Below are 26,168 nucleotides of genomic sequence, written 5' to 3'. Positions count from 1 at the left end.
GGTTTGTACATGAATTTTAAGATGGGGAATACCAGAAGTTCTGGAAGTCCACTTAGCTTGCTTTCAGTAAGTACCCAGCTGGAAGTTACAGGTTCTTGATTTCTTGAGACTCATGCCCTCTGGATAACTCCTGACAAACTCTTAACCCAGGTTTTTTACTGAACTTGAGCTTGAAGCTCTTTACCCTTATGCATTTCCTGTTAAATTTGCAGTGTGCATGTAATGCCTGTGCAGAATAAGACTTATGTCACTAAACTTTTCATTATACTTTGTTAATTAAAGAGCTCGTCTGCATTCATTATAGTTTATTTCATCTGTATTACTAGGTACAGGCACATCTCTTGGAAAAGAAAACTTCAGACAATGCTTTAAGGCACACTTTCATAAGTGATTAAAGATCTGGGTTGTCAAGTGGAATGGCTGGATTAAGGTCACCCCGCTCCTGGATCACACATTAAGATAAAAACAGTAGATAATGTGTTCTTACAAGAATTATTACATGCTTTCTTGGGAGGTCTTGGTACATGCTGTAAAAGCCATAATGAGCTGTCCTTCTGCTGGGACTTATAGTTGATGGGATAGTAATTGGTAAATTACTTGCCAGGCAAATTTTTTTTCCCCAAGTAATGCAGTATCATACCACACTCCGCATGATTATTCATGTTCACGTAAGTGCAGCTTCTACATGCTTTTAAGGTAATTTGTGGCTTGGTGTTTCAAGACAGTTCTTCTAAGAGTAATAGTAGGTAGTTTTAAATTCTGGTATTGCATTGCTGCAGCTGCTCCTGAGTAGTAGTGTAAACACAGTGCTGTGTTACATTTAAGTATTTATAACAGCCTTCCCTAGGAGTATTTTGAAATTGATAGTGTCTCTAACATATGATGATGAAAATACATTTGAAAGATGTGATCTGTTTATTAACTTACTTAGTTATACTTAATTTAGAGTAGTACTGAGTGTTAGATACAGTAAAGCTAGTTGCTCTTTAGGATAATTTCATTCAGAATATGTTAATGAAGCCTTAAAGGCTTTTGAAGCATGCATGTCTTTAAGAGGAATTGAAACAAAGTGAAATCTACTGCTAAGGAAACAAATGCATTTTTTTCCTACTGCAGTAGGATCAGAAGAGCTAGTAAAATTTCATAAATGAAATTGCCTGTTCAGTTATTTTTGCTTTAGTACAAGTTCTAATCACCAATTAAGAAATCATAGCTGAGTTGAAGGAGATTGAATATCTGGTTCTAGGGTGATTGCTTTTGTTTTTCGTTTGCATATATAAACTTGTGAATGACAAATGACCTTAAATGCTTACTAAACATGTAATGTTTGTTTCTTTTCTTTTAGTGTTCTGTCCGTGTAAACATATTTTTAGGGAATCTTCTTAGTATCTTTATGTAGCAAAATGGGATAAAATTGTCTATTGTAATTCAAGAAAAAACATCATCTAGTTCTGCTCTCCTGTGTGAAATGGATTTCTTTAAATGCTGTTTTCCAACTTTGTTACTCTAATGATTTCAGTTGTCAGTGATGCAGTAATGCTAGGCATAGGTATACTTGCAGATTCACACATCAGTTCTTGCAAATCAAAAAGCACGTGATTGATTCTACTGGTTGAGTTTCTGTGTTGCTCTGCTTTGTTTCTAGAAGCAGATGCTGTTGCAGTGTATTGACTTGGTCTAAATTTATACAGTTGCTCATGCTCAGGAACAGACTTCTTGCTCTTGCTGTAAACAGGACCTATCAGGTTGCCAGACATTACAACCTGCCTCATGTGAAGTGTGCTTACACTAATCTTATGTTTGTTACTGTGCTTTGAGACTCAAGTGTGACCTCAATAGTCACAGAATAATCTGGTGTCATAAAATATTCCTGCAAAGAGTATAAATGATAAAAACAGAGGGGACAAAACAAACCACAGTCACTTTGGCAGATCATGGAATCATAGAATGGTTTGGATTGGAATGGATTGTAAAGATCATCTCGTTCCACATGCCCTGCCATGAGCAGGGACACTTTTCATAGACCAGATTGCTCAGAGCCCCATCCAGCCTGGCCCTGAACAGTTCAGGAATGGGGCATCCATAGCTTCTCTGGGCAACCTGTTCCAGTGCCTCACCACCCTCACAGAAAAAAATTTCTTCCCAGTATCTAATCTGAACCCGTTCCCTTTCGGGTTTGAAGCCGTTGCCTCTTGCTCTGTTACTACATGCTCTTACAGAAGATTCCTCTCCATCTTTCTTGTAGGCTCCCTTTGGGAACTGGAAGGTCTCAATTAGGTTACCCTTAAGCCTTGTCTTCTCCAGGCTGAAAAATCTGAATTTCCTCATGGGAGAGGTGCTCCATCTCCGTCGCTCTGATTGTGTTTTTGGCCTCCTCTGGACTTGCTCCAACAGGTCCATGTCCTTCCTGTGCTGGGACCCCAGAGCTGGATGCAGCACTGCAGGTGGGGTCTCAGCAGAGCAGAGCAGAGGGGCAGAATCCCCTCCCTGGCCCTGCTGCCCACGCTGCTTTGGATGCAGCCCAGGACACGTTTGGCTTTCTGGGCTGTGAGTGCCCATGGCTGGGTCATGTCCAGCCTCTCACCCACCAGCACCCCCAAGTCCTTCTGGGCAGGGCTGCTCTGATCTGTTCATCCCCAGCCTGTGCTGGCAATGGGGGTTGTCCTGATCCAGGTGCAGCACCTTGCAATAGATCTTATTAAACCTCATGATATTCCCATGGACCCACTTCTCCAGCCTGTTCAGGTCCCTCTGGATGACATCCCATCCTTCAGGTGTGTCAACTGCACCACTCAGCTTGGTGTCATCTGTAAACTTGTTGAGAGTGCATTCAATCCCATTGTCTGCATCATTAATGAAGATTAATTAAATAACTCCTGTCTGAGTATGGTCCCTGAGGGACACCACTTGTCACTGATGTCCATTTGGACTCTGAACCATTGACCACTACGCTCTGGATACCACCATCCAACCACTTTCTTATCCATCTAACAGTCTAATTTTTTATAAATTCTGTAAATTAGACAACTTTGCAGTCATCAGTTTATTTGGCTGACCATTTAGTTCATGTTCATCAAAGCTGACTTCACCAAATGACAGAGTATTTAGGAACGGAAGGAATCTCTGGAGGTCATCTAGTCCAACCCGCGCCCACCAAGGCAGGGCCACTTCAAACAGGTTAGTAGGAGTTTGCCCGGGTGGGTTTTGAGTACCTACAGAGAGGAGACTTCTCTTACTGTTGTGCAGGAATAGGTAGTCTGTGCATGGTGGTGTGTGTATGCTGTTAGGGAAGGCAGCTTCTTACTCAAGGTCTAGCCTTGTTATGTCTTTGTTTCTGCATATGTTAAATATAACTATTTCTGGACAGATTCCTTTTTCTCCCTCTTTTTTTTAAATTTGGAGGCTTTTTACCTTTCATGCTAATAGAGAGAATTTACTTGTGAATCACTAACATAACTTATTCTGCAGTCGTAACTGAAGAATAGATTGCAGAGACTAGCCGCAGGATGTCTTTTTAATTGTGTGTTAACACTGTTAACCTAGTTACTGTAGATAATTCAGGCTGTTCAGATTTACATATTTACTGAATTAACTTTAAACTGCAGTGCCTCAAAATATTTTTCTGTCACTCTGCACAGGACCTGTCCTGAGAGAACAGGAACAAAGACAGGAAAGCAAATCTCTCATCTGTGTGTTTCTTACATATATTTGGTCTACTAGGAGCAAAGTTACCATTTTCTCTCCAGCACATTAGCTTTCAGAAGATTTTGTCATACCCCACAGTATTCTAGGAACTATACTGTAATCTTTGCCACAGTCTATACAGTCCAGTTGGAACAGAAAAATGGAGGATAAGTTATGTGTCTCCAGTAGTATCCAATTTATTAATTATTTCATAATTGGTCTGTTTTGCAGGTGTGCTGCTGAACTTTTTAACCACTTTGCAACCAGAAAAACATCTCTTGGTAGGGGTTTAATCTTAAAGGTGGCCAGGAGTAGTGATCAGAAGCATTAGCAACTCCAGCTATGTGGATATCCCCTTCAGTGTGTTTTTGCAGTGTCAGTATTTGTCTTTGTTTTGGGTTTATTTGTGCTTTGAATATAAGAATAATGCTTTAAGCTTATTAACAGTGAAGATGCTTGTGGTGTGAAAAGCCCCCAAATCTGGATTGTAATAGGGCTGCAAGAACACTCCTATGCCCTTTGTGAAAGAGTTGTCAGAAGTATAGGAACGTGTAACATGGTGGTACAGAAAAGGGTACTTAAGCAGCTTTCTTCTCTGTATGAACTGCCAACCCTAAAAGCCCAGGCATATGAGGTGGTGTTGGTAGTCACCTGGACAATCACAGTTACTGAGATTTCTGCTTTACTTGCATTTCTTTAATAGTTACAGCATGAAAATCTTCAGTATGGTTTTGTGTGCTTTGTGTTGAACTGGTTTGAAAACAGGCAGCTGAACAAGGTTCTTGACCAGACAGCTGTGTCAGCTTCAATTACTTTGAATCAAGCTATGAATACTCCTGTTTACAGATCCCAGCTGTGGGTACAGTAGTTTTCATCAGTAAAGAGAATTAGGTTTTTTTGCACAGATTTTAAGTTAATGGAAGAAGAACTGGTTCATTTCTTGACTGTCAGCTTCTGTTCATAACTGTCCCCTGCTCTTTAGAGTTGTTTTGAAAAAGCAGAGGGGATGGAGAAAGAAATATGGATTCCACTTTCATCTATCCTGAGATGGTTTGAGTGTTACAGAAAACTATATTAGTGAGAAACTGGGGAAGTGCTCCTTTTATTTCTTTTCTGTTCCTTCTTGTTCCATTTTTCTTGTTGTGCTGGATACTTGTGGATACTGGCCATAAGCTCATGAAAACAGTTCTGTTTGCAAAGATTCATGAAACATCAACTGGTGTCGAAAGTCACCTGTTCCTGAAAAAGAGGGTAGGTGACTTTTTTGCTGCTAGAATAGTTTGGAAAGGCATGAGAGTTTTTTAGTCATGCATGTTTTTCTCCCACTGCGATGTGAAGTAAAATGTAGCTAGTTCTAATTTTGCTATTTCAGACCAATGCATTATACTTTTGGGTGAATCAAATCTCTGCTTCAAAGATGCTCTAGGTCATTGAGGGTGTTTAACTGAGCAAAGCAGCAGTACTGCTTCCTGTATTTCCTGGTGCACAGCTTGTCATTTTTTGGTGTTTCTTAGCTTTATTGTAGGCAGGTAACACTAGTCTGTAGACACGTGTTTCTAGTTTTAAGCCTTCCAGTGATTTTCATTGAATGAAATTATGGCTGCAGTTAGTTAGCTTGATGAGTTTGATTTTTCATATACTCAAGACATAGGTTTTTATTTATCTGTAAGATGTGGCTGCCTCTTCTGGTCTGTGCAATTATTATCTATAAAAAGAGGATTTGAAAACTACTTCGGTATCTTAAGGTAGAGTTTCACAAGTACACGTTTCTTTTTGACAGCTAGAAGATGGACACACTTTATTTGACTACAATGTTGGACTAAATGACATAGTTCAGCTTTTGATACGTTCTGATTCTGAAGCTCCTACCACTGCGTCTGTGACAGATCAGGATGGAGAAGTCAATCCCTGTGCTGTTTCCAACTGCAAGAACAAAGTCAAAAAAACAAACAGTGGATCACCTAGTCAGCCATCTACATCATCTCGCTCATTTCTCATTGATCCTGGCATTGGATTGTACAAGGTATGTACAAGCTTTAAAAGCTGGAAACTTGCCTCACTCCTGTGGGTTTAATTTTATTGTTGAAAATGTATTGTTTTATTGTATCGAAGAGTGTATCCTCATTGATTTCTTTTATGATTTGATAAAATTCCCCAATTTGGCTTAAATGAAATTCACTTAATTTAAACTGACTCTTGGAGAGTCATGAGCATGTCCATGTACCAAGCTCACTTTTCAGGAGAGTTCTCAAACTCTGACACACTGTGTTCTTCAAAGCAGGTTCTTGAAAGGTTCTTAGAGTAGCTGTGAAACAAGTACTTTCTTGTGGACAAAAGAAACTAATAAGGAATAATAAGGAAAATGTGTTAAAGTGTAGCTTTTATCTTTATTTTTTCTTCAAGCTTGCCAAATGGTTGTTATAGTACTAATGTTTCAGTGCTGCATTAGAACTAGACAAATTGTAGAAATACACAGTTTCTATAAGCTATATGTCATGTAGTGATCCTTTTTTTTAATGTAGGTTTTTTAGGAATTGCATACCTAGTATTCATTTAGTTTTGTACCTTGTTGAATTTTTCAGTATTGTCATGCAGGATTACATCAGTGTACCAGAACTTTAATTTAAACAGAAAATGGGCAGTTTCCAGATTGCTAGCTTATTGAATATTTAGTAGGACGTGTGTATATGAATATCTCTATGTATATCTACCTGTAGGGAATGATAGCATTTCACCTCCTCTTTGGGTATTTCTCTTAGATAAGATATAGATGTAAAAGTAATTGTTTTGCTGGAAAACATCCACAATTGCAGAGAAGGAAAAGGAGGTTGAGGTTGCAGTAAATGGGCAGACTTAGTACAGTGTTGCCTTAAAGTCCTTGAAGAATTGACAAGTCTGGCTGAGAAAACCATGAGCTGGGCCTCTGGCTTATCTTGCGCCTGCCTCAAGCAAGGCCTAAGGATGGAGCAATGTCTGTGTGAAGCAGAGGCCACATGGCCGTGTTGTTTCAGTGGGGCACAGAGGAGCACCTGCACCAGCCCTTAGGCTCACTCCCCCTTCACCATGTTTAACAAGCCTTGCTAAAAGACTGTTTTCTTTGTGGAGATAAGGATGTGCACAAAGGCTGTCAGGCTGATGTCAGTGAGCCAACCTCAGCAGATGGACTGGAGTGTTTATTTTACCTTTTGTATCAACTGTATCAGCTGTAAATTCTGACCAAAAGTTACTAAGATCTGCATTATGTCCTATTTGCATATTAACTTTCACACACCTAGGAATGCAGATGAAAAGAGAGCATGTCTGTGTAAGACCACAGTCACCATAACCCCACCTGTAACATGAAATTGTTTCTTTTGGGTAGGACCAAAAATTACAATATAGAAGGGGTATTTTTGGGATAAAAGACAGGTGGAAAATGCCTCTGCTTGCTTGGGATAGGTTGATGGACTGTGTCTCTCCTCCTCCCCTGAAGGGGTGCATTTGCGTGGGCTTTGTACCTCCAAGTTACATTGGAGCAGACCCAGGAATATTTATTCACGCTCACATATGAGTATTTATTGATGTTTGAAATATTTATTATTATAGATGAGTATGTATTAGTATATAGGGATATTTATTAGTATATACGAGTATTTATTTTTATATATGAATATATGTGTTTATAGTGCTAACGGAGCTCTGTTACTGTACTTTCTGTCATGACATATATTAACACTCCATAGTTAGTGCATTGCTCACTGGCAGTCCTGAACCCGCCTCCTATTGCTTCAATAAAACTGCACTATTGGTGAATCTGGATTGTGGATGTTACTGAGCACAACCAGACTTAGTGCTGAATTGATCAGAAATCAAGCCCAGTGGCGCCCAGCCCTCTGATCTCTGAAGACCAGCTGGAACACAAGGGCGTTCATTCTCTGCCAAATTTCTGTAGCTTTAATGCATCAGAGGCTGCCACGTATACAAGGTAATGTCAGTTGGAGTTCTCTTCATTCTCTGAGGAATCAGGGAGTCACAAAATGAGTAGCTTCAATATGGAGACACAAGCTTGTGTGCTTCCTTTTTCTTTTATGTCCATTTATTACAACGCGAAGAACTTCAGTTCTTCAGTTCTGAAGTTTTTCCGTTAGTCAAAAAGTGTAAAAGGTAATATGAGAAAAGATGGGGAGGATACTGGGGAGATGGGATAACACAGCAGATAGACTGATCTGAGGAAAAGAGTACTAAAATATATGTTTTTCAAAAATGCTAAATTTCAATATGTTAAATTAAGTAGTTAATTTAACAGTGTTAACTTTAGCAGTAGTTAAGTAGTCTCTTAGCTGTTTTGTTCAGGATTAAACCAGAAAATATAACAGAGAATGCTGATACCAGCAAGCATACCCAAGGAAACCTATTTTGTCAAGTCAGCTGGAATTTTTGTGATGTTTCATGCGAGAGACCTAACACTTTCTCCTTCATTAGTTGTGAAGTGATTAGCTTTTCAGTCAACAGTGTGTTTTCAGTATGCCTCGAGAAAAATTAGGGTGTAGTCATTTCACTGTTTGCTATCTGTAGATAACAGTATGAATGTATACAGAGGATTTCTAATTACAATATTTGAAAACTTTGAAGAATGTATTTTTACCCAGTATTGTAGTTCAGAGGCCATAAACTTGTTTAATGGAAGTCAGTAAAAAAGGCCTAGGGCCTAATAAACTAAGGTACATTAGGTGGCTAAATGGGTGGATGGATATATTTAATGATCTTGGATTTCATTGTCAAACAGTAAGGAATTGTTTACTTACTGGAAGAATTATTTTGCTACAACTTACTCTATCTGAGCAAAGTCCTGTGCCTCATTGGCTCTTCATACAGATGAAGATCCAATGAGGATCTTCTACTCCATGCTATGGGTAGTCCCAACCTCTGTGCACTGTTCTCTCTTTCTGATTTCAGCTACCACAAGGAAAGTTAGCCATGGAACCAGCAATTATAAAAAACAATAAGAAAATAATGGTAGAGTTGATACAGGAAATAAAAGTTAGTAATAATTATATTATTGTTAGGTGGTTAAAATAGTGATTTAAACAGAGTTCCTCTGTGTGGTCATTGTATATTATGTATATCAGAATATTTTAGCTTGTTTTATATCCCAGTTGTACCTGACATCTGATACAGTTTTATGGGCTCTGAAGGACTAGTAGTGGATGGATTTATGTGCAACTCTTGTTCCTTGTTACTAAGAATTGTTAGTGGTGTCTGGTCTAAGACCTGGGAGGCCATCCCAAGATGGACTTGGCGTGAGTGAAGAACACTACCTTGGCTAAGCAATGGCCAAAAAGAAGAATACAGGATGAGTTTTAAGAGAGCAGTTACAGTAACACTGGTTTGGGCATGCAACATGATGTTAGAAAAACCAGCTCATTCAGAAGCACATCCATGTTTCTTTTTTTGATTCTCACATGGTCAGTTTTTCTTCCAAAAAACTCTGACTGCAGCAGAAACATTTTAGCCAAGAACACTAGCTTGGAATAAAAACCAAATGGAATCTGTAATTAAAATCAGTGTTTGTTTAATACTGTTCACAAACAGCTACTAATAAAACAGTTCTTAAATCTGACACCACTCACACAAAATAGTTGTATTATGCTCCTCAGAAGTCTGTGGGTAATAATTATTTGATTATTTGCTCTTACTCTTTGCAAGTGTGGGGAAGTATATTTCACATCAAATTTACATATGCATGCATTATAGAGGAATACTTAAGGGAGTTTGCACTGATGTATTGGGGTTGTTGGTTTTTTTGGTTGGTTGTTTTTTTCAATTTTTTATTATTCTGGATCTGGAGATGATGGATTTTACCTTGGCTGACATAGTTTCTTTGGGACTTCCATAACTGGCTGCAAGAACTAGCAGTAGATGGGGGAATCCTTAGTAGCGTGTATCCCATTCAACTGTGTTTTGGAGAAGAGGAGGTAAAGCACCACTTTGAGCTGCTACTAATTCAAACACATAAGATTGCATAGGGATGCCTTCTTGAAGGTTCCTTCTAGAAGTGCCAGAGTCCACTGTTTATGTTTAAAATAGACTGATAGATTTAAAATAAGGCTGTCCTTCTCTGATTCGTTAACCATGTGGCTGAAATTATCATCTTGGTAATAAGCTATACTTTGAATACTGTAGGTTCTAAGAAAGAATAAAAATACATGTTGGTATTTTACATACCGTAAGTTTGGGAAGTTATCTGAAGAGGAGGAATGGAAAGAGTAAAGCAGGAAGTATTCCTTTAATGGGATAAACTTGTTAGCTGAAACTGATGTCAGTTGTGCTTTCAAACCTAAGGATTGCTTCACTCTAAATACTAAAACTAACTGAGTTTTGCTCCCGTGAAAATACAGTAAGATGATTCATATCTTAGAAATTAGCCTTTGGAGTGTGTGAGAGTAAGTATCTCTCTGGCACAGTGCTGGTACTTGACAAAGACTGTAGCTTGAACCATATGTGTATTTACATACATACATGTGTCTCATATTGATAATTAAAGGTATTTTCTATGTGCAGTAGTTCTTCTGTAATAATTTTTTTATAGTTGGTGTACTGTTGAAGTGGTTTTTAAATCTTTTTTCTTTCGGTGTTCTCAGTATTATTAAAGGGACATCTGTTTATTACCTGAAGATTAGAAAAAATACAACATGATTTAGAGTAGTGAAATGGGCAGTCATAACATTTTGGCTGACTGTAACTCTTTGGCTAACTGGCAACCTTGTTAGATTTTTTTTTTTTTCCCATCTGTCCTTGAGTTTTTAATGATGAAAAAAATCTTGCAGGACAGAAAAGTAGAAAGTTAAATAATAATTCCAAGTTGGAGGCTCAGGAAGGTCTGTAAACCCTTCGGTTGTGAGCTAGTATTTTAATACTGTGTGTGCTTTTTATAGCCATAAAGAGCAGTTGGTGAAACAAGAGGAAAGGATAATGAAAGAGATGAAGCTAATTTTCAGGTTTGAAGGGGAAAATAAAGTTAGCATTGCTTTTTAAAACTACATACAAATTACATTTATATTAGATTTTAATGAAGGAAGAGTAATAAAATATTGAAAGTGGATATAAAAGTATTTATGATTGCATATTACTTGAACTCGCTTAAGCTCTACTAGTTATTATAGTGGTTTTACTGATAACAGAGTTAAGCAGTAGCATAGTAAGTTGTCTGATTTATTTTTTTCTTAATTGGTATTTTATAAAATAAGCATAAATTCATTATTGAATTTTCCTTTTAGATAAATGAATTGGTGGATGCACGTGATGTCAGCATTGGAGCCTGGTTTGAAGCTCATATAGAAAATGTTACCCGAGCAACAAAGGGACATAAGAATGGTAAAGCTCAAGGGAAGAGTGGTAACACTTACAAAAGGACTAATGGAAACTTAAATCAAGATCATTCTAGAGAAAATGCAAATAATTTGGACAGTACACCTTCCACATCTTATTCAGACTGTATGGACACTGATGAAGAAGCTATTTATCATATCAAGTACGATGAGTAAGTGCTCCTGATACTATTTTGAGGACATCACATGTTGTTATTTGGTTTGTATAAACCAAGAATTTCTTGAAGAAGCTTGGAATCAAAGAAAGCAAGTTCAATATTGCAACCAAGAAAAAAAATACTAAAAAATTTATAACACTTTTTAGTGGATATAGCAAATCCATTGGCAGTAATGATGTTTTTCATGCTTAAATACTTGTGAAGTATTAATATCTTCTCTTCATAAGAATATCCTTTCTATATAAGAATATACATCCTTTCTACATAAGAAAAAGAAACCATACAACCAAATTTTAACTGTGGGTTTTTTAAGTAAAGTTTTTTTAATTTTTTTTTTAAATTATTTCCTGTGTATATTGAATTCCTCTAAATGGAGCTGAAGGAGAGCTCACCTTAAAGCAAATCTTTTTACTTAATTTGGATTTATTTTATTCCAAATAGAGCAATTGTGCACAAAATTTCAGATTTGCACTTACAGTAGAAATTTGTTATTGAGAACTTCGTGACTGAGGACTTGAAACTGATGCTGAACTGCAGAGAGGGTGGGGTTTTTTTCAAGTTAGTTTGGGGGTTTTTTGTCCATTCTCTAGTCATAACAAATTCTAGAGCCTGCAATGTGTGGGTGGGAAACCTTGAGTTTGAAAGGATTTTGTATTTATGAGCAGGCTTTGCATCGCTTCATTTGCTTGAGAAATGGTTCTGAAATTTTTTTGTAATAATGTGTTAAAGCAGTTAGTTAAGCTTCTAAACAAATAAAATTTTAAATGAGTTGAGTATTTTTAATTTTTGACACTGAGATTAGTAAAAGTACTGTAGTTTGTGCAATGTAAGATTGAGATAGAAGGATGCAAAGTATATTCAATATTAACTAAATGTTGATTTTCAAAACACTTTTTTAGAGTAGCTATTTCAGCTTTACATATTTTAATATGCAACTGTGAATCTGAGTTACATAGAGCAAGCACTTTTTGTTCCTCTTACTAGTAATAGATACAAGTTAATGCACTTTTTTGACTCTATGCTGAGTTTGGATTCCATATCTGTGACTTCAAGCCTTTTACTTAAAATGTGAGAGAATTAAAATGGTGGAAATAGGCATGTAAATACTTCAGTGAATATTGCAAAAAATACTTGAAAATAACATAGCCAACTGTTACGATCAAAATGAAAATATTTTTCCTTGGAATTAATGTCTTTGATGGTGTGATTTCAAAGACCTGTCTTTAATATTACATGATTTTACATTACTGTGGATATATGTAAGTTAGCAATGGGCAAACATTTCTGAGAAAGTATTTGTAACTGTTGTGGTGAAATGTTACTTTATTGTAGATGCTGTCATTTTTTATGAGTTGGAAGTACAGAAGTAGAAGAAGTTTCGCAACAGTTCTGATTTTTCTTCGGTATAGTCTTACTGAACAAAAAACCATTGACCTCTGTTTATGTGTATTTCCCTTTCAGCAGGTGGAGACAGTCTGCCTACTCCTATAAGGTGGTTGTGTATAGCAGTTGTATGCACTTAGCCAGCAAAATTAAGTAAGGCGCAAAAGCATAATGTGGCAAGATAGTCACATTTAAGCTGTTCAATCTAAAGTAATGGAAGTTAGAGCTTTTGGAAAGAAAAATTATTGGAAAGTGCAACTTGTACACTTACGAGTGATAAAGTTTTTGATGGATGTTCCTGATACAGTTCTTTTGGGGTCTCTCTTTCTTTCTTTTAGTGTTACCCAACATGCACATTCTTATTGTAACTACGTTTGTGCTCCTACCACTTTGTTTTCATACATTAGTGTTTACTTCTTTGAGATCTGTAGACAACACTTGTATTCTGCCACCTCTTTGTGCAATGTGGATAAGTAGGAAGATCATGGTCTGCTTTGACACACAGTTGTTCTCTGCTCCAGAAATAGATTAATTTATCTCTTCACTCCTATTCTTCATATCTCACTGTGAATACTGTGCCCTGCACAGTTACATGTGCGTGGGTGTTTTGTTTTTCAGGTTTGGACAAAGTACATACTGCCAGATGTACTTGGCATTTTCTAGTCTGTCCTTGCTGTGTTGTTTTGGAGAAGCTCTTCTTCTTTTTATCTCTGATAGATGATGGCTGTCATGGGTGGCATAGTTCCAGCTCTGTCTTTCCTACAACAGGTATTCTTACATGACACGAAAACACTCTCCATTATCTGAAATAGAGTAAAAATGACTTAAAAATGGAAGGCATAAGCCTGGTGCCAGTAAAGCCATCAAAATTACTTTAGTACTTTGGAAGGACTATATGTTAGAGGTGGGCACAGGTGCACAACTTCTCAAATCATAACTGATGCTTATCTGTCTGTTACATCCTTCCAGTTTGAAAAGAAAAAGAAAATCACCACAAAGATTACAGTTGAGGGATAGGTCACCTGTAATGGATTAGATTGGTCTACTCTACTCACTAGGTCACTACGGTTTTCTAGAGCCGTTGTTCTTAAAGGGTGAAGCAGGACTTGTCCTTTTCTTCAGTGAGAAAGCTGGCTTTAGCAGCAGTGCTGCTAGATCGAAATATCAAAAATCATTGATATATTGACTGTGCAAAACTTGAACACTTTGGTATGCAGTTTCAGATTCCATAAAAGTGCACCTCCTCTGAGGGGCTCAGTGTTCATTTGTTCCTCTTTCCATTTCTTGTTTAAATAGTGTAGTTATAGTGAATGTGAAAGGAAAAAGTATGACAGAGCTGTTTTTGCAAAGAGTAAAATTAAGGGAAATTATCCTTTCTGGGCAAGAATTAATTATAGTAATTTCAAAGGGGTAACTAACTTACGACTAAACAGAGCTTTCTTAGCAGCTGTGACTGCCACAGATAGGAGGTACTGCATATCCCTCTGTGATTTTTGATAACAGCACTGTTGAGTTGTTTCTGTAGTGGTTTCCTCCTGCCTCTTCCACCACCACCCCCCACCCCAGCTGTGTGTCTGTTATTTAACTAAATTGCTGCAATAGTTTTAAGGCCCACATATTTCTGCAGAGAGAAAACCTAGGGCCATTGGGAGGAACAGAACTCAGTTTCAGATTAAACTGAAGTCACAGTTCTTGATAAATGCAAAGGTTTAAAAGACGTGTGGTGCTTGTTTGAGAGCCCTATTTTCATCAGTGAGGAAGAGACCGAAGTACCAGTTTTACTGCTGAACTTCAGACAGTACCAAATTTCTTGGCGTCCATTTGAGGCTATGTAACTTTTGTGTGACACTCCATCTTCTGCTTTCAATTTCTGAATGCAGGTTTTTCTCTGGTGGTAGCAGTTTGAAGGTGTGTTTCTGAAGTGTCATCTTCCTTCCCTTCTTAGACTTTATTCCCTTTATGTCCATTTCGCCTTTACATTTGTGGGTATCACAAGGAGTCATTAGATACTTTGAAGTCAAGGGTGTGCTATCAGGTTTCATAAAATGCTATCATACATCTCTTTCTTCTGCGCCCAGCAACTGACTTCAAATACAGAAGAAATGAACCTGTCTTGAACATAAAGCCAAATCCTGATTTAAAAGGACTTGTGAAGAATCCGACACATGCTGAGATCCTAAAGTTAACTGAGATAACTGTGGGTGATCTCCACCACAGCTTGCTTAAGAATCACTTCAGATCAGAAGTAGGACATATCAGTAGCTCAGAGTGGTGCCATAAGGACATGCCTACAATGCTGTGTCATATTTGCCCCTTCTTAACTTACTGTATTTTGTATTCGTTACTGGTGTAGCAGTGGTCATAGTGTACTTACAGGGAGACAGTTCTCATTCTGCAAGTATTAGCTTCTTGATCATTAGCTCCCCAAAGCAGTGGAAAGACTTAGGGGTATACAATCAAATAATGTCTTTTCCTTCCTTTTCTTGTTTAATTCATTTGTAATCAAGTCTTTTCATTTAAGAAGGCTCTCAGCAGAAGCCACGGGGAGGCTGGATGTTTCTGCAGCATGAGAAATTTCAGTATGACTACCTATATGCAAGTAGAGATTCAGTATGTCTCAAGTGTAGGTAACTTTTTTCAAATCCATTGTGTTTGGCTGATGATATTCCTCTCAGGCGTTATAACAATCAGAGAATTTTATTTTAAACCATGAGGTAATTTCTGCATCATATGCCATAAAGTATACGGTTATTTATTCTGGGGAACTAGTTGCTTCATGCTTAATGTGAGCTGTGGAATGATGCTCTCGTATCTTTAAAGTTGTAAACGCGCGCGTGCACACACACACACACACATATATTAAGAAAATTAGGATCCCACTATGTTGCCACAGAGGTCAAAAAAGTATAGTTGTCCTGTGTGGCTGTTGAAGCAACATGCAAGACACGGTCTTATAGTTGGAGAGCGCAGAATATCTTGAGGCGATGAGAAGAAAAGTTCTAAGAACTACCTGGTCAAAAAAAACCACTTTCTATTTGAAAGTGTCATCCCCAGCTGAAGAGATCATCAAGAGGATAATAGTATTAAACTTGGTATTACTTTCTCAAGGAATGGTTTGAAGATTGGACTTGTTCAATAGGTCCATTTTTCGAAATGTTTTTAATGTGAAATTCTCAGATATAGGTAGTAGGGTGGGATTGAATAGATTGTATCTGAAAATTCACATAGATGACACTACTGATAAACTGATTTTTGGAGACCAGAAGACAGTATGGGCCATTCTCAGATGAGATAGCCCCTACTTCTTTCTCATACTTTGCTTTCCAGCTGTGTACATCTGATAGTGAAGTTGCGTTGAGTTTTGTGGTTGTGTGACTGTACAATGAAGTGCTCTTGCTTCCTAATACATGTAAAAACTAGTGTTTACTAGGTGAATGTTACTGGATTTTGTCACTCATCAGTCAAATAAATTTGCCCAGCCAGGCTGGAATATGGGAAAGCATCCCTGCTTTTTTGAGAGGTAGCTGCTTTGTGCAGCATTAGTGATAGTGCATGATGTAAACCATTCTGTTTTTTCTTCAGTGAAGCAATGCCAAAATACATCCCTTTGCATGCTGTGTGTTTCTCAATTAATCCTTGTAAATGTTTAGCTGAGTTATTTGACTTTTTCTTTATATACATCAAATACAGGAAAGAGTGCACCTCAGAAGGATGCATGCTATCAGATTTCTGACTGTAGTTTCAGACACTGAGGTGAGGAAAGGGATTCCTTTTGAATGACATGAAATTGATGGCTAGAAACATAACAAAATGATGGGAGCTACAGACTGTAGTTTAAATATAAGGCACTTATTTCCTTTTGTTTATGTTGGACAGTTTATGTATAATTTCAGAAGAGGAATAAGAGCTATATTGTCTGCTGAGTAGAATTTTAAGACAATCTGTTCCTAAGGCTAACACATGTTTTTTTTCTGACCTTTTGTCAGTCACAAACCATTTTTGTAAGTAGTCTGAGTGACTACTTGAACCACTTTTCCTAGCTGTGTAATTTTGTTTTCCAGTTTCTAATATCAGTGATTAGTTTGTTTACTCATTCAAAATTTTTACCTCGTATAGATCATTGTGCAATGCTAAAGTAATAAAAGAGCTGCTGTGTCAGATGTCTTTTTTCCATATATCCTCACTGGAAAGAGTGCCACCAGAATCATTCAGACTTGAAAGTATTTTGTGGGAGCTGCACACTAGTGCTCTTCATTTCAAGAAGTCTGTTCCTTGTAAGGTTGTGTGTCCCATTTGCAATGGGTTTCTGACTGCATATTCTGTATTTTCTAACGTCAGATCGTAGGTATTAAAGTCAGGGTTTTGACAACAGGCGTTAACTATTTGATTTCTAATGAAGTAGACACCATGTGCAAACTGAAAAGGAAATAGTTTGAGGTGACAATCCAGGTGTTTCCTATATTTCTTTAGAAAGGACTTGAGCTAAGGCAGGGTGGCTTTGCTGTCCTAGTTTTGAGAGAACAACTAACATAATAACAGTTAAACTTTTTTTTGGTTAAAACTGATTCTTCGCTGAAAAAAATGGTGTGATCAGTGAGAATAAGATTGAATTTTACTACTTACTCATTTATCTTGAATTAGCTGTAAGTGTTCTCCTTGCACTCCTGAGGAGAGTTTTTTAAAAAAAAGTCTGTTAGTAAACGCATGACATGTCATCCTCTCTGCTATCTAGTGAAGTAAACCTGGTTTTCACTTTATTCACATTACTTGAACTTATAATACAGCAGTATTGTATTAAAAATTGAATGTTTTTTGTATTTCTTATGCTTCTGAACTTCTGTTTTGATACTCTGATTTCCAGATTGTCTCCCTTCAGGGTATCCATGTTGTCCACACAGCGCAGTTGTGTAAGACTAGAAGTTACTTTTTCTTGAAATTCAGAATTAAAGTAATTAGGAAAGTAAGATTGTTCTCTTTAGTCTATTAATACAGTTTCTCAGTGTTTAAGCAGCTTAATTGTGTAATTATTAGTTGTTAGGTAAGGTTTTCAAAATCTTGTTTATGTTCCATGTGACTGATTTTTATCTTTATTGGTATTCATTATGCCTTCCAGTCTGCCTTTTGAAATATATTGCTTGTTTTTCTTGTAACAACAAATTATCAGACCTGCTGGTTTTTTGGAAGCGCACAGCTCGACTACCCCAGTGATACTTTTTTTCCCCATTCATAATTGTGGCTTACATGGTCTTCCGGTGTAGTGTTTTTTCAAACACTGTGTTGGCTTTCTCAACCACTACAGCAAAACTGGACTCATTTTTTCCTCAGGTTATCAGGATGGTGGGAATCTAGTTTTTATTCAGGTCTACCTTCTCAGTCAGATTTACCTCTTCTAGGAGTTAATTCCATTTTGTTTCTTTTTTTGTTTTTGCCCTTCTATTCCTTCATTCCAGGGTTGAAATGACTCTTTTCTGAATCTTTAAATTGAGAAAATAAATTACACTTTCATTTTCTTAATATTGGAAATTTATTTTTAAAATTGTACATCTGCACTAACATTCCTCACAATATGAGTATGGAGAGTGGATGAGGAAGTCTTTACTTTTGTTCCCAGAACCTTATCTTTCCAGTTCTAGTTGTTCTAGTAACAGCTGGGAAAAGTTTTAGAGGGTAATGTTGCAAGGTCTCAGTCAACTGAGCAGACTTAGGTTTATTTTGACATGGAACTACTATGTGTCATAGTATTTGAGCATTTTAGGAACCAAAGCCAATCATCTGACCATAGCTAAGAAATACTGGAATTGTTACTTCATTAATAATTCTTTGCTATGGGGAACATCTACACAGGTAGGAAATCTCAAGAAATCCTTGCTATGCTGGTGTTAGAAATATTACAGGGAAGAATTAAATTAGGGGTAAATAGAGACATCCTATGTGCAATATTCATTTAAATCTTATGATTATGCTTGCTGTTACAGCTCCTTTTTTCAATGTTAGTTGCCAAATGTCCTAAAAACATGGAAAACCAAGAAACAGTCCACAACTGTTTTAAATTTAAAGGTTTAATTGTGCCTTGTAATCTTCATTTCAACTGGACCAAATTTATGCTAGTCTAAGTAAAACATTGCTGTGAAAATGTTTGTTTTCTCTTGAGTGTTATCTTAGGATTTTGAAAGTAACTAAATAAATGAGAAAACACTTCCTGCATATGTTCATGTCTCACAGTAGTCCTTTATTAAAGCTTGCCAGAGTGGGCAAGAATTAATTTTCACTTAATTCTTGAGGTTAAAATATCCTATTTGTTCTCTTTATATTTTAGTTCATCTACATAAGCCCACATATTCCTATCTTGTGATTCTATGCTTAAATACTATTCTTGCATATTTAAGAGATTAGGTCTTAAATTAATGCGTGACTTTTACAAATGGCATGGTAAACTTCAGGAAAATGAATGTGAGGTAGTAGAATTTTCTAATGTGAGTGTGATTTTTTTTTTTTTCCATATTTAAGTAAATTGTGGCATTAGACACATTTGAGGGCACAAGTTTACTGTGAAAGTACTGTTTACTTATTAGTGTAATAATGAATAGTGGTACTGAGTTTAACATACAGAGTTTAACTCTGTGAAATTTTTAGCCTAACTCAAAACTTGTGACAAATACTGCTTCTGCTATTCTGCCTAAGGTATCAGTTATAGACAAAAGTGAAGGGTTAAATCGCTCCTAGCATTCACCAACAACTATGAAGACTTTTCACTCTGTGTGAAGGCAGTAAAAACATTCAATGTCTGGAACCCTTTACAAAAGAAAGTTGAAATATGGCAAAAGAAATCTCATTTGTTTTTTTCTGAAGTTTCTAAGCATGTGTTTCTGACCAGTTGATTAGAGGAAAAATGCACTCAGTGGAGAGTCAGCCTTCCTTTTCTTCCTTTGGAAAACAGTTAGTTTCTGTTTATAAAAGAGGATTTTGGGGGTTTCTTTCGGTAAGTGGTCTTGTTCTAGTCAAGCTAATAGGCAGTTTTTTTGCTTGGGATTTTTTCATGAGCTGTTACCAAGAGCAACAGTGGAGACATTGTTAATGATGACAATCTTTGAAATTCCTCATCAGTACAACAGGAAAGATTCCGTTCTGTGTTATATAGAGGTGGAAAAGATAACATGAATCTGAATTTAGGAAAAAAAGTTTGTCCAAAGCTCTCCCAGTTAAAACAGAAGCTGAAGACATTTTACTTTCAGAAGAGAATAGATTTTTCAGGTGAAGGTGAAGTTTCTCTGAATGTAAACTCTTGTAAGTCACATATTTTGATTTTTTTTTTTCTTTACAGTGACATGGGAAATTGTAAAAGGTTTATTGGTTATTTTTACAATCCCATATGTACTTTTTATTTGATTATTTCACTGTATACATAAATGCTGTCTATTTTTGATCTATCTTCTCTAGTTTCCTATGTTTAAGCACTATTTTGGTTTCAGAGTTCAAGTAAATTTATTGTTTATTTACTATGTTCTGCTTCTTGTCTTCTACAAACTTTAGGAGGGGTTTACTGTAAAACTTTTGGAACTGATTAGTAGGTCAAATATAGCTGTCTTAAGATTTAATAGGCTGTTGTACAGTAATGTGATGTTATTTGGGCACTCAATAAAATAGGCATGACCTCTATAGCTGTTTTTTGCTTTGTCTTATTACCTGTAGGTAAATCAATTGTGGTTTTTGTGGATATTATAGTTAAAATATTAATAATTAATATAGTAGAGTGGTATGGTAATTATTTTAGGAGAAAGTTGCACAACATAAAGGCAAAACCTCAAATGTTAGCTTTTTAGTATGCACTGAATTTGGAAACAACATGAGCAAAAAAACCTTAGGAAATGTGGAGAGTTACATCATATGAAACTGTTGTTTTGATAACGACTTGATCCCAAGCACCTGTCTTTGTATGATATAACTTCTGTTGTGCATAATTTTATAATTAGGATCTGAAAATGTTGGTGAAAAAACAGGCTTTGTATTTAACTTTCGTAAGTGGTTAGAGATATATTCTATTACTTAGCCATTAGTTTATCTGAAAGTACACCCACTATTAAACTGTTGGGGTTCATGCTTCTTTAAACAAAACAATCAATAAATCTCCCCTGTCGCCCCCCCCCCGCCATCAGTAGTAGCAAACTGGTGTGTTAGATTTAATAGAAGGCACAAAACAAAGCAAGATGAACTTGTCTAAAATGTATTCGATTTTATTGGTGGGCTTTCAGGCAACTGTTCAGGAGTACACATCCTGATTTTGGGCTATAGTCTGTCAGAGTCTCATGCTGTTAATGACAGTTTTAGCATTTCTTCCTGTAGTAAGTTACAATGTGTGATTTTCCCAAGACCTTGAAATTTTCTTGTTCACTACAGGGGGAGGCATGTTGGAAAGAGGTAGAGGCATACTTTTATTAGTAAGAGTAGGATTTTGCCGTTACAATTTAACAATGCTGTTTGATAAAGGTATATTAATTTAACTGTGAGTGCTCTTGGTAAAGTGCCAGTAACTGCATGATGAAAATATGACTTAAGATACATTATCCTCAGCATTGTTTGCTGAGAAGGGAGAATGAATAATTTTAATAGCAGTTGTTTATTTGCAGTAGACTCAATTTCATTTTCTCTGGTCAATTTGTTCTGTGAGCTCATGTAGTATTAGTTAAATGATGGGAGATTTTTATCTGCCTACACACAGCGTGAAAAAGGAGCTTCACTGTAGCATCTTTTAACTTCTTGTTACAGGCTAGCTTTTTTTTGCAAGTAGTATTTTGATCATGTCTATATTCTGCTGTTTTTCCTGCACATGTGCAAATACAGGCTCTACTATCAAGTAATATTTGCCTCATTCAGAGGAATATAAGAAAACTGTAGTGTTAAACTGAAAAGCATCTCAAATTCGAAAAGGTTTCCTTCCTGCATTGGGATTTTAGTTATAGTGGTGTCAAATAACACTAAATTATCAAGAAGTGCATATAGATTTACTTTTTTTTTTTTTTTTTTTGAGAACTCATGGAGACCGTTTTTCCCATCTGAGAAGAGACAAATTCTTAGTCTGTATTCAGAGGAAAGCTATATTTAAAAAAGGATGTAAGGTCAGATTTTGTGGTTCTTATGTGACCAAAGAATATGTAAAAACTTTTACTTCTGAAAAATGTTGTCTGTGACTTCCTTTTTACTCTTGCAGGATTCATAATCATTGGTGTTGTTGGTTTTACTTTTCAAGGTACCCAGAAAATGGCATAATAGAAATGGACACAGTTAATCTTCGACCCCGAGCAAGAACCATTCTGAAGTGGAGTGAGCTAAAAGTGGGTGATGTGGTGATGGTTAACTACAATGTTGAGACACCAGAAGAAAGAGGATTTTGGTTTGATGCAGAAATTACCTCTTTGAGAGAAATCTCAAGGACTAACAAAGAGGTTCATGCTAAAATTCTGCTGGGGTAAGATTTGCTTGACCAACTCAGAAAATCTCTACATATCATACGAAGTGTGCTTGGTTTGGTTTTTTATCTGCTAGTCACCACTAGATTAATGTCATACTTTCATTCCACAGCTGTGTGAATTACAGAATTACGGTGCATGGTTTTTACAGTGTGCAGACTTAACTGTGAGTCAGAATTTTTACTTTTCCTGAGATTGCTGGAGGCAACCATAAGGTCAGATTGATCAGAGTGTGTTCCAGTAATTTTTTAGATAACTGGGAACCCCTAGGTCTCACTGAGTATGAGTCATCTCTAACAGTTCGAATAAGTCTGCAAACTGGCTGAATAAATTTTCAAATAATAAAATATTTATATAATATTATAACCTCCAGTAAGTAAAGCGTGGAGCTGTGGAATGTGGGAACTGCAACTTTTCATGGTGACTAAAATTACCTGAATATCTTTGCTTTGTTTTACTGTTTCATTTTAAAGTTTCCATACAGTTCTTAAGGAACGGTGTTTTCTGAAGATATCCATAAGATATTACTGTCAGTGAGCTGTGTTATTGCCTTCTTAGGGATGAGCAGCTGACCAGTGATTGATTTAATGTTGGCATGTCCCACATTCACTCATGAGTGTTATTATTGTTCTGGGAGTGTATTCCTGAAAATGAATTGGACTATTAGCATACCTTGTAGTTTTCTTTACAAGAAAAGAGAACATTGTATCTATAGGAAGACTTAGTGTGGGACATGGTTAGTTGGAAGAGACACATAGAAGTCTCTGTGAATCAGGTCTAATTCAGTATTTTGTGTAAAAGTGCAATCTTACCTAGTACTGGGAAATAGAAAAGACATTGACTTGGTAAAGCATACAAGTAAATGAGAGTCTGTTTTGGGGGTGGTTTTTATTTTTAGAGTTATAGGAGTTTTATTGGACAATCTCAGTGCATTATGATCATCTTTTATTAAGTAAAGCTCGCACATGGACTTTTTTTGTAGGCAAAGCAAAAAAAACCCCAAACTTGAAATATAAAGCTAGAAAAAAATGGGTAGATATTTTGAATTATTAACTTGAAAGAGAGAAGAGATTAAGAAATGGAGGGCAGTATCAATAGAGAGATGCAGATTTTCATTGTAGTGCATTTAGTGCTTCTGGCATTTGGTGAGTCAGGGATGGGCTTCATGACCTTCTATAAATAGAACTGTCCAGACAGCAGTTTACTTGAAGTTCAAATGTCTGTTGATAACATATTTTAAAACTGTTGCCTATGTGCATTCTTTCAGAGTTTCCCCCATCTATTAAAAATAGGATAATCAAAATATGTTTTATATTGGCAAAAGGTGGCTCGTAAAAAATTCTGGTTGGAACTCTATAGGGTAATCTTTTCTATATCTAAATAAACCGGTAGTTATGCTTCAAACTAGAAGATGGTAACTTTAAATAATTATTTAATGTCAGTACTGTGGCAGCTACATTGGGGTTCCCCATGATACTTAACACTTACTATCCTCTGAAAGGAATTGCGGGGGAAAACAACACAGTTGACAAATACCTATTCTAAGGTGATGAATTTAAGTCCATTTTTCAAATTGAATCATATTTCAGAGAATTTTCTTCCTAATTAAGAACTCTGGTTTCCTTTAAATGTCGATAGATCGTATATGCATGCAGTAATCAACTTGTTGCAGAAAGTAAGGTTAACTGAACCCTGCCATTTCTTAAATTTATCAAAGAATAATTCTGTATCATCTGTACTACCCAACTTATTCCTCTCAATTAGTAGTAAAAGAACAAGACAAATCTCCTAGTATTCATAAATTTGTGTAAGGAACATGCAAAAATAATTGCTTTGAATTTCAGGCATGTTGATTTGCAAATTAAAAACCAATCTCAATGTTTCATTTTTTATTAATATATAATACAAATAATGTTATATAATATATAAAATAATATAGAAATATATTAATTTAGATTAGAATCATAATGAAATTGTTATTATTTTAATCCATAATAATATAATTAATATTTTCTCTTCTATAATATTGATATGTGATTATGAGTTCTTAACATTATGTTAGCATTAACTATTTGTCTCAAATACAGGTGAAATTTATTTTGAATTTTTTATGATTATATGTTCGTGAGTAGTTGATTGTATGCTAATGACTAGTTTTTTGTGCACTACTTAAGAACAGCCTTAGCAGGCAGTAAAAAGGGAGGCAGAACTCTTAGGTTTGAATCAGATATATTCATCACTTGGACTTTTGTTCCTTTGTGGTATTATATCAAAGAGACTTTGTATGAAGCAATTTTGTATGTGATATTTAAAGGTTTGATTTATTGATCTTGGTTGCTTTTTACAAAGGTTTCATGAAGCTGTTGGCATAATCACAGGAAATAACAAGAATGTGCTGTTTGTGGTCATGCTTTGAAGCTAGTAGAACGTATGATGAATACTTTTTTTTGGTGCACCTTTTGACGTGTGTTTGTTTGGTGTTACTTTTACTCATGTTGTAGTCATAACCCAAAGGAAAATTCCTGTACAGTCTGTCATCATTAGTTCATCTTCTGGAAAGTATATATGAAATAGAGAATATTACCAAAGAGAGGAAGAGACTGAACAGGGGAGACAAACATCATTATGCAGAATAATTGACCGCTTATCATTAATTCTCATTTGTGCAGTATTCACATTGCAGCTGAAATTTGTAACTGCAGAATGTCTAAAACATACCAAACAGGATTTACTGTGTCTCAGATGCAAATACTAGGGAAACAGCGGTGCTTTGACCATGGAATAGGACCTTAGGGTTCTTATGACTGTGTGTGCGTACTTGCAGTTCAGCATCTCTGAATGTGAGATTCCTAGTTCAGAGTATCTGTGGTACTTCTGAGCTGATTTTAACTGGCAAGTTGCATCTCCGGTTGTAGATATCCTCTGTTTTTGTCTTTGAGGATCATGTTCTATTTCATAATGACAACACTTGTTTGTAATCCAGAATAATATGACTTGCCATCTATGAGGCTAACTGTTCACAATTTAACCTTGGAGCCAGCAGATATGTTTAAATTCACTGTACCAAATCAAATCAAAGTAAATCAAATGATGCTCTGCATTTGCTCATTACTAGAATTGAAGATAGAGACAAAATTAGATCTTAGTTTTCTTCAGTAAACCCTTGAAAAGTCTGAGTTCAGCAAGGACTCTGTCGATACCAAGACTTGTATTTTGCTTAAGCCTTTGGAGATGTGTAAGAATGTAGATATAAATTATACAGAGTGAACATTAAACGTTCACTCATATCTTCTTTAGATGAGTGAATATTTACTGAATGTCTTCACCAATGCAGCTGTAAAGGAATGTAATAGAAGGGTCCTAAATTTTCGTGTTCATATTTGTCATCCTTTAGTTCTGTAGATTTTTGTATGAGCCTTCCTGCTCCCAAAGGAGGAATATTTATTTTTCAGATTACTTTCTCTTAATTTTTATATATTCTTACTGTGTTTTTCTTGTAACCTGCCAGATCTGGTGTTTGTCTTCCTCTTTTTTTTTTTTTTTTTTTTTTTGTTATGGAATTCATTCATATTTATCTTCTTACTACTCCTTTTATTCATATCTAGCATGTTTTATTCTCAGAATGTAGTATGATGTTTTAAAATTATCTTTATGCTACCTGTACAGATTTTACGTTTAATTTCTTCCTTTACTTCTTTTGGACAAGAGTCTCCATTTATGTTTAACTTCTGATTTTTTAAAAATCATACATATATTTGTTTTTACAGCTTTGCAAAGGCACAGAAATGAAACACTTCACAGAATAGTGAGGTATTCTGTAATAGTGAGTGAAACAAGCTGTGCATAGGGTTTTTTTGTTCACAGTTTCAAGAATTCTTGTGCTTCTGTGGATTTCTCTCTAGTAAAAAAAGGTATTGGCAGTTGTACCTTGTTTTGACACTTAGGAAAATAACCATACCATACTTCCTATCACTCTCAGTATATATTGTGATAATCATCATGTCTGAGTTGTTGTCGTAATTTGATGCATGCCCAGTAATGTAGTTCTCATAGTGTTTCTTCTGTAGGTCTGAAATTTTCGTCAGTGTGGTTTATGCCTTACTAGAGTAATT

General features: G+C 36.1%; 1 protein-coding gene across 5 annotated transcripts in view; it reads left to right on the top strand.

Moving 5' to 3' along the window:
• UHRF2 (ubiquitin like with PHD and ring finger domains 2) overlaps positions 1-26,168 on the top strand; it is an 80,402-nt gene that overhangs the window by 8,797 nt on the left and 45,437 nt on the right. For 4 of the 5 annotated variants that reach the window (XM_039567419.1, XM_039567418.1, XM_039567421.1 and 1 more), the window contains exons 2-4: positions 5,465-5,707; positions 10,941-11,203; positions 21,837-22,055. In XM_039567419.1, the coding sequence (XP_039423353.1) occupies positions 5,465-5,707; positions 10,941-11,203; positions 21,837-22,055 (725 nt within the window). The remainder of the gene's footprint in view (positions 1-5,464; positions 5,708-10,940; positions 11,204-21,836; positions 22,056-26,168) is intronic. The other variant, XM_039567422.1, reaches the window with a different exon arrangement.

Source organism: Corvus cornix, chromosome Z, assembly GCF_000738735.6.
Source record: "Corvus cornix cornix isolate S_Up_H32 chromosome Z, ASM73873v5, whole genome shotgun sequence".
NCBI lineage: Eukaryota > Metazoa > Chordata > Aves > Passeriformes > Corvidae > Corvus > Corvus cornix.
The sequence above is the reverse complement of the archived record's forward strand: the minus strand, read 5'-3'. Positions and strand labels throughout refer to the sequence as shown.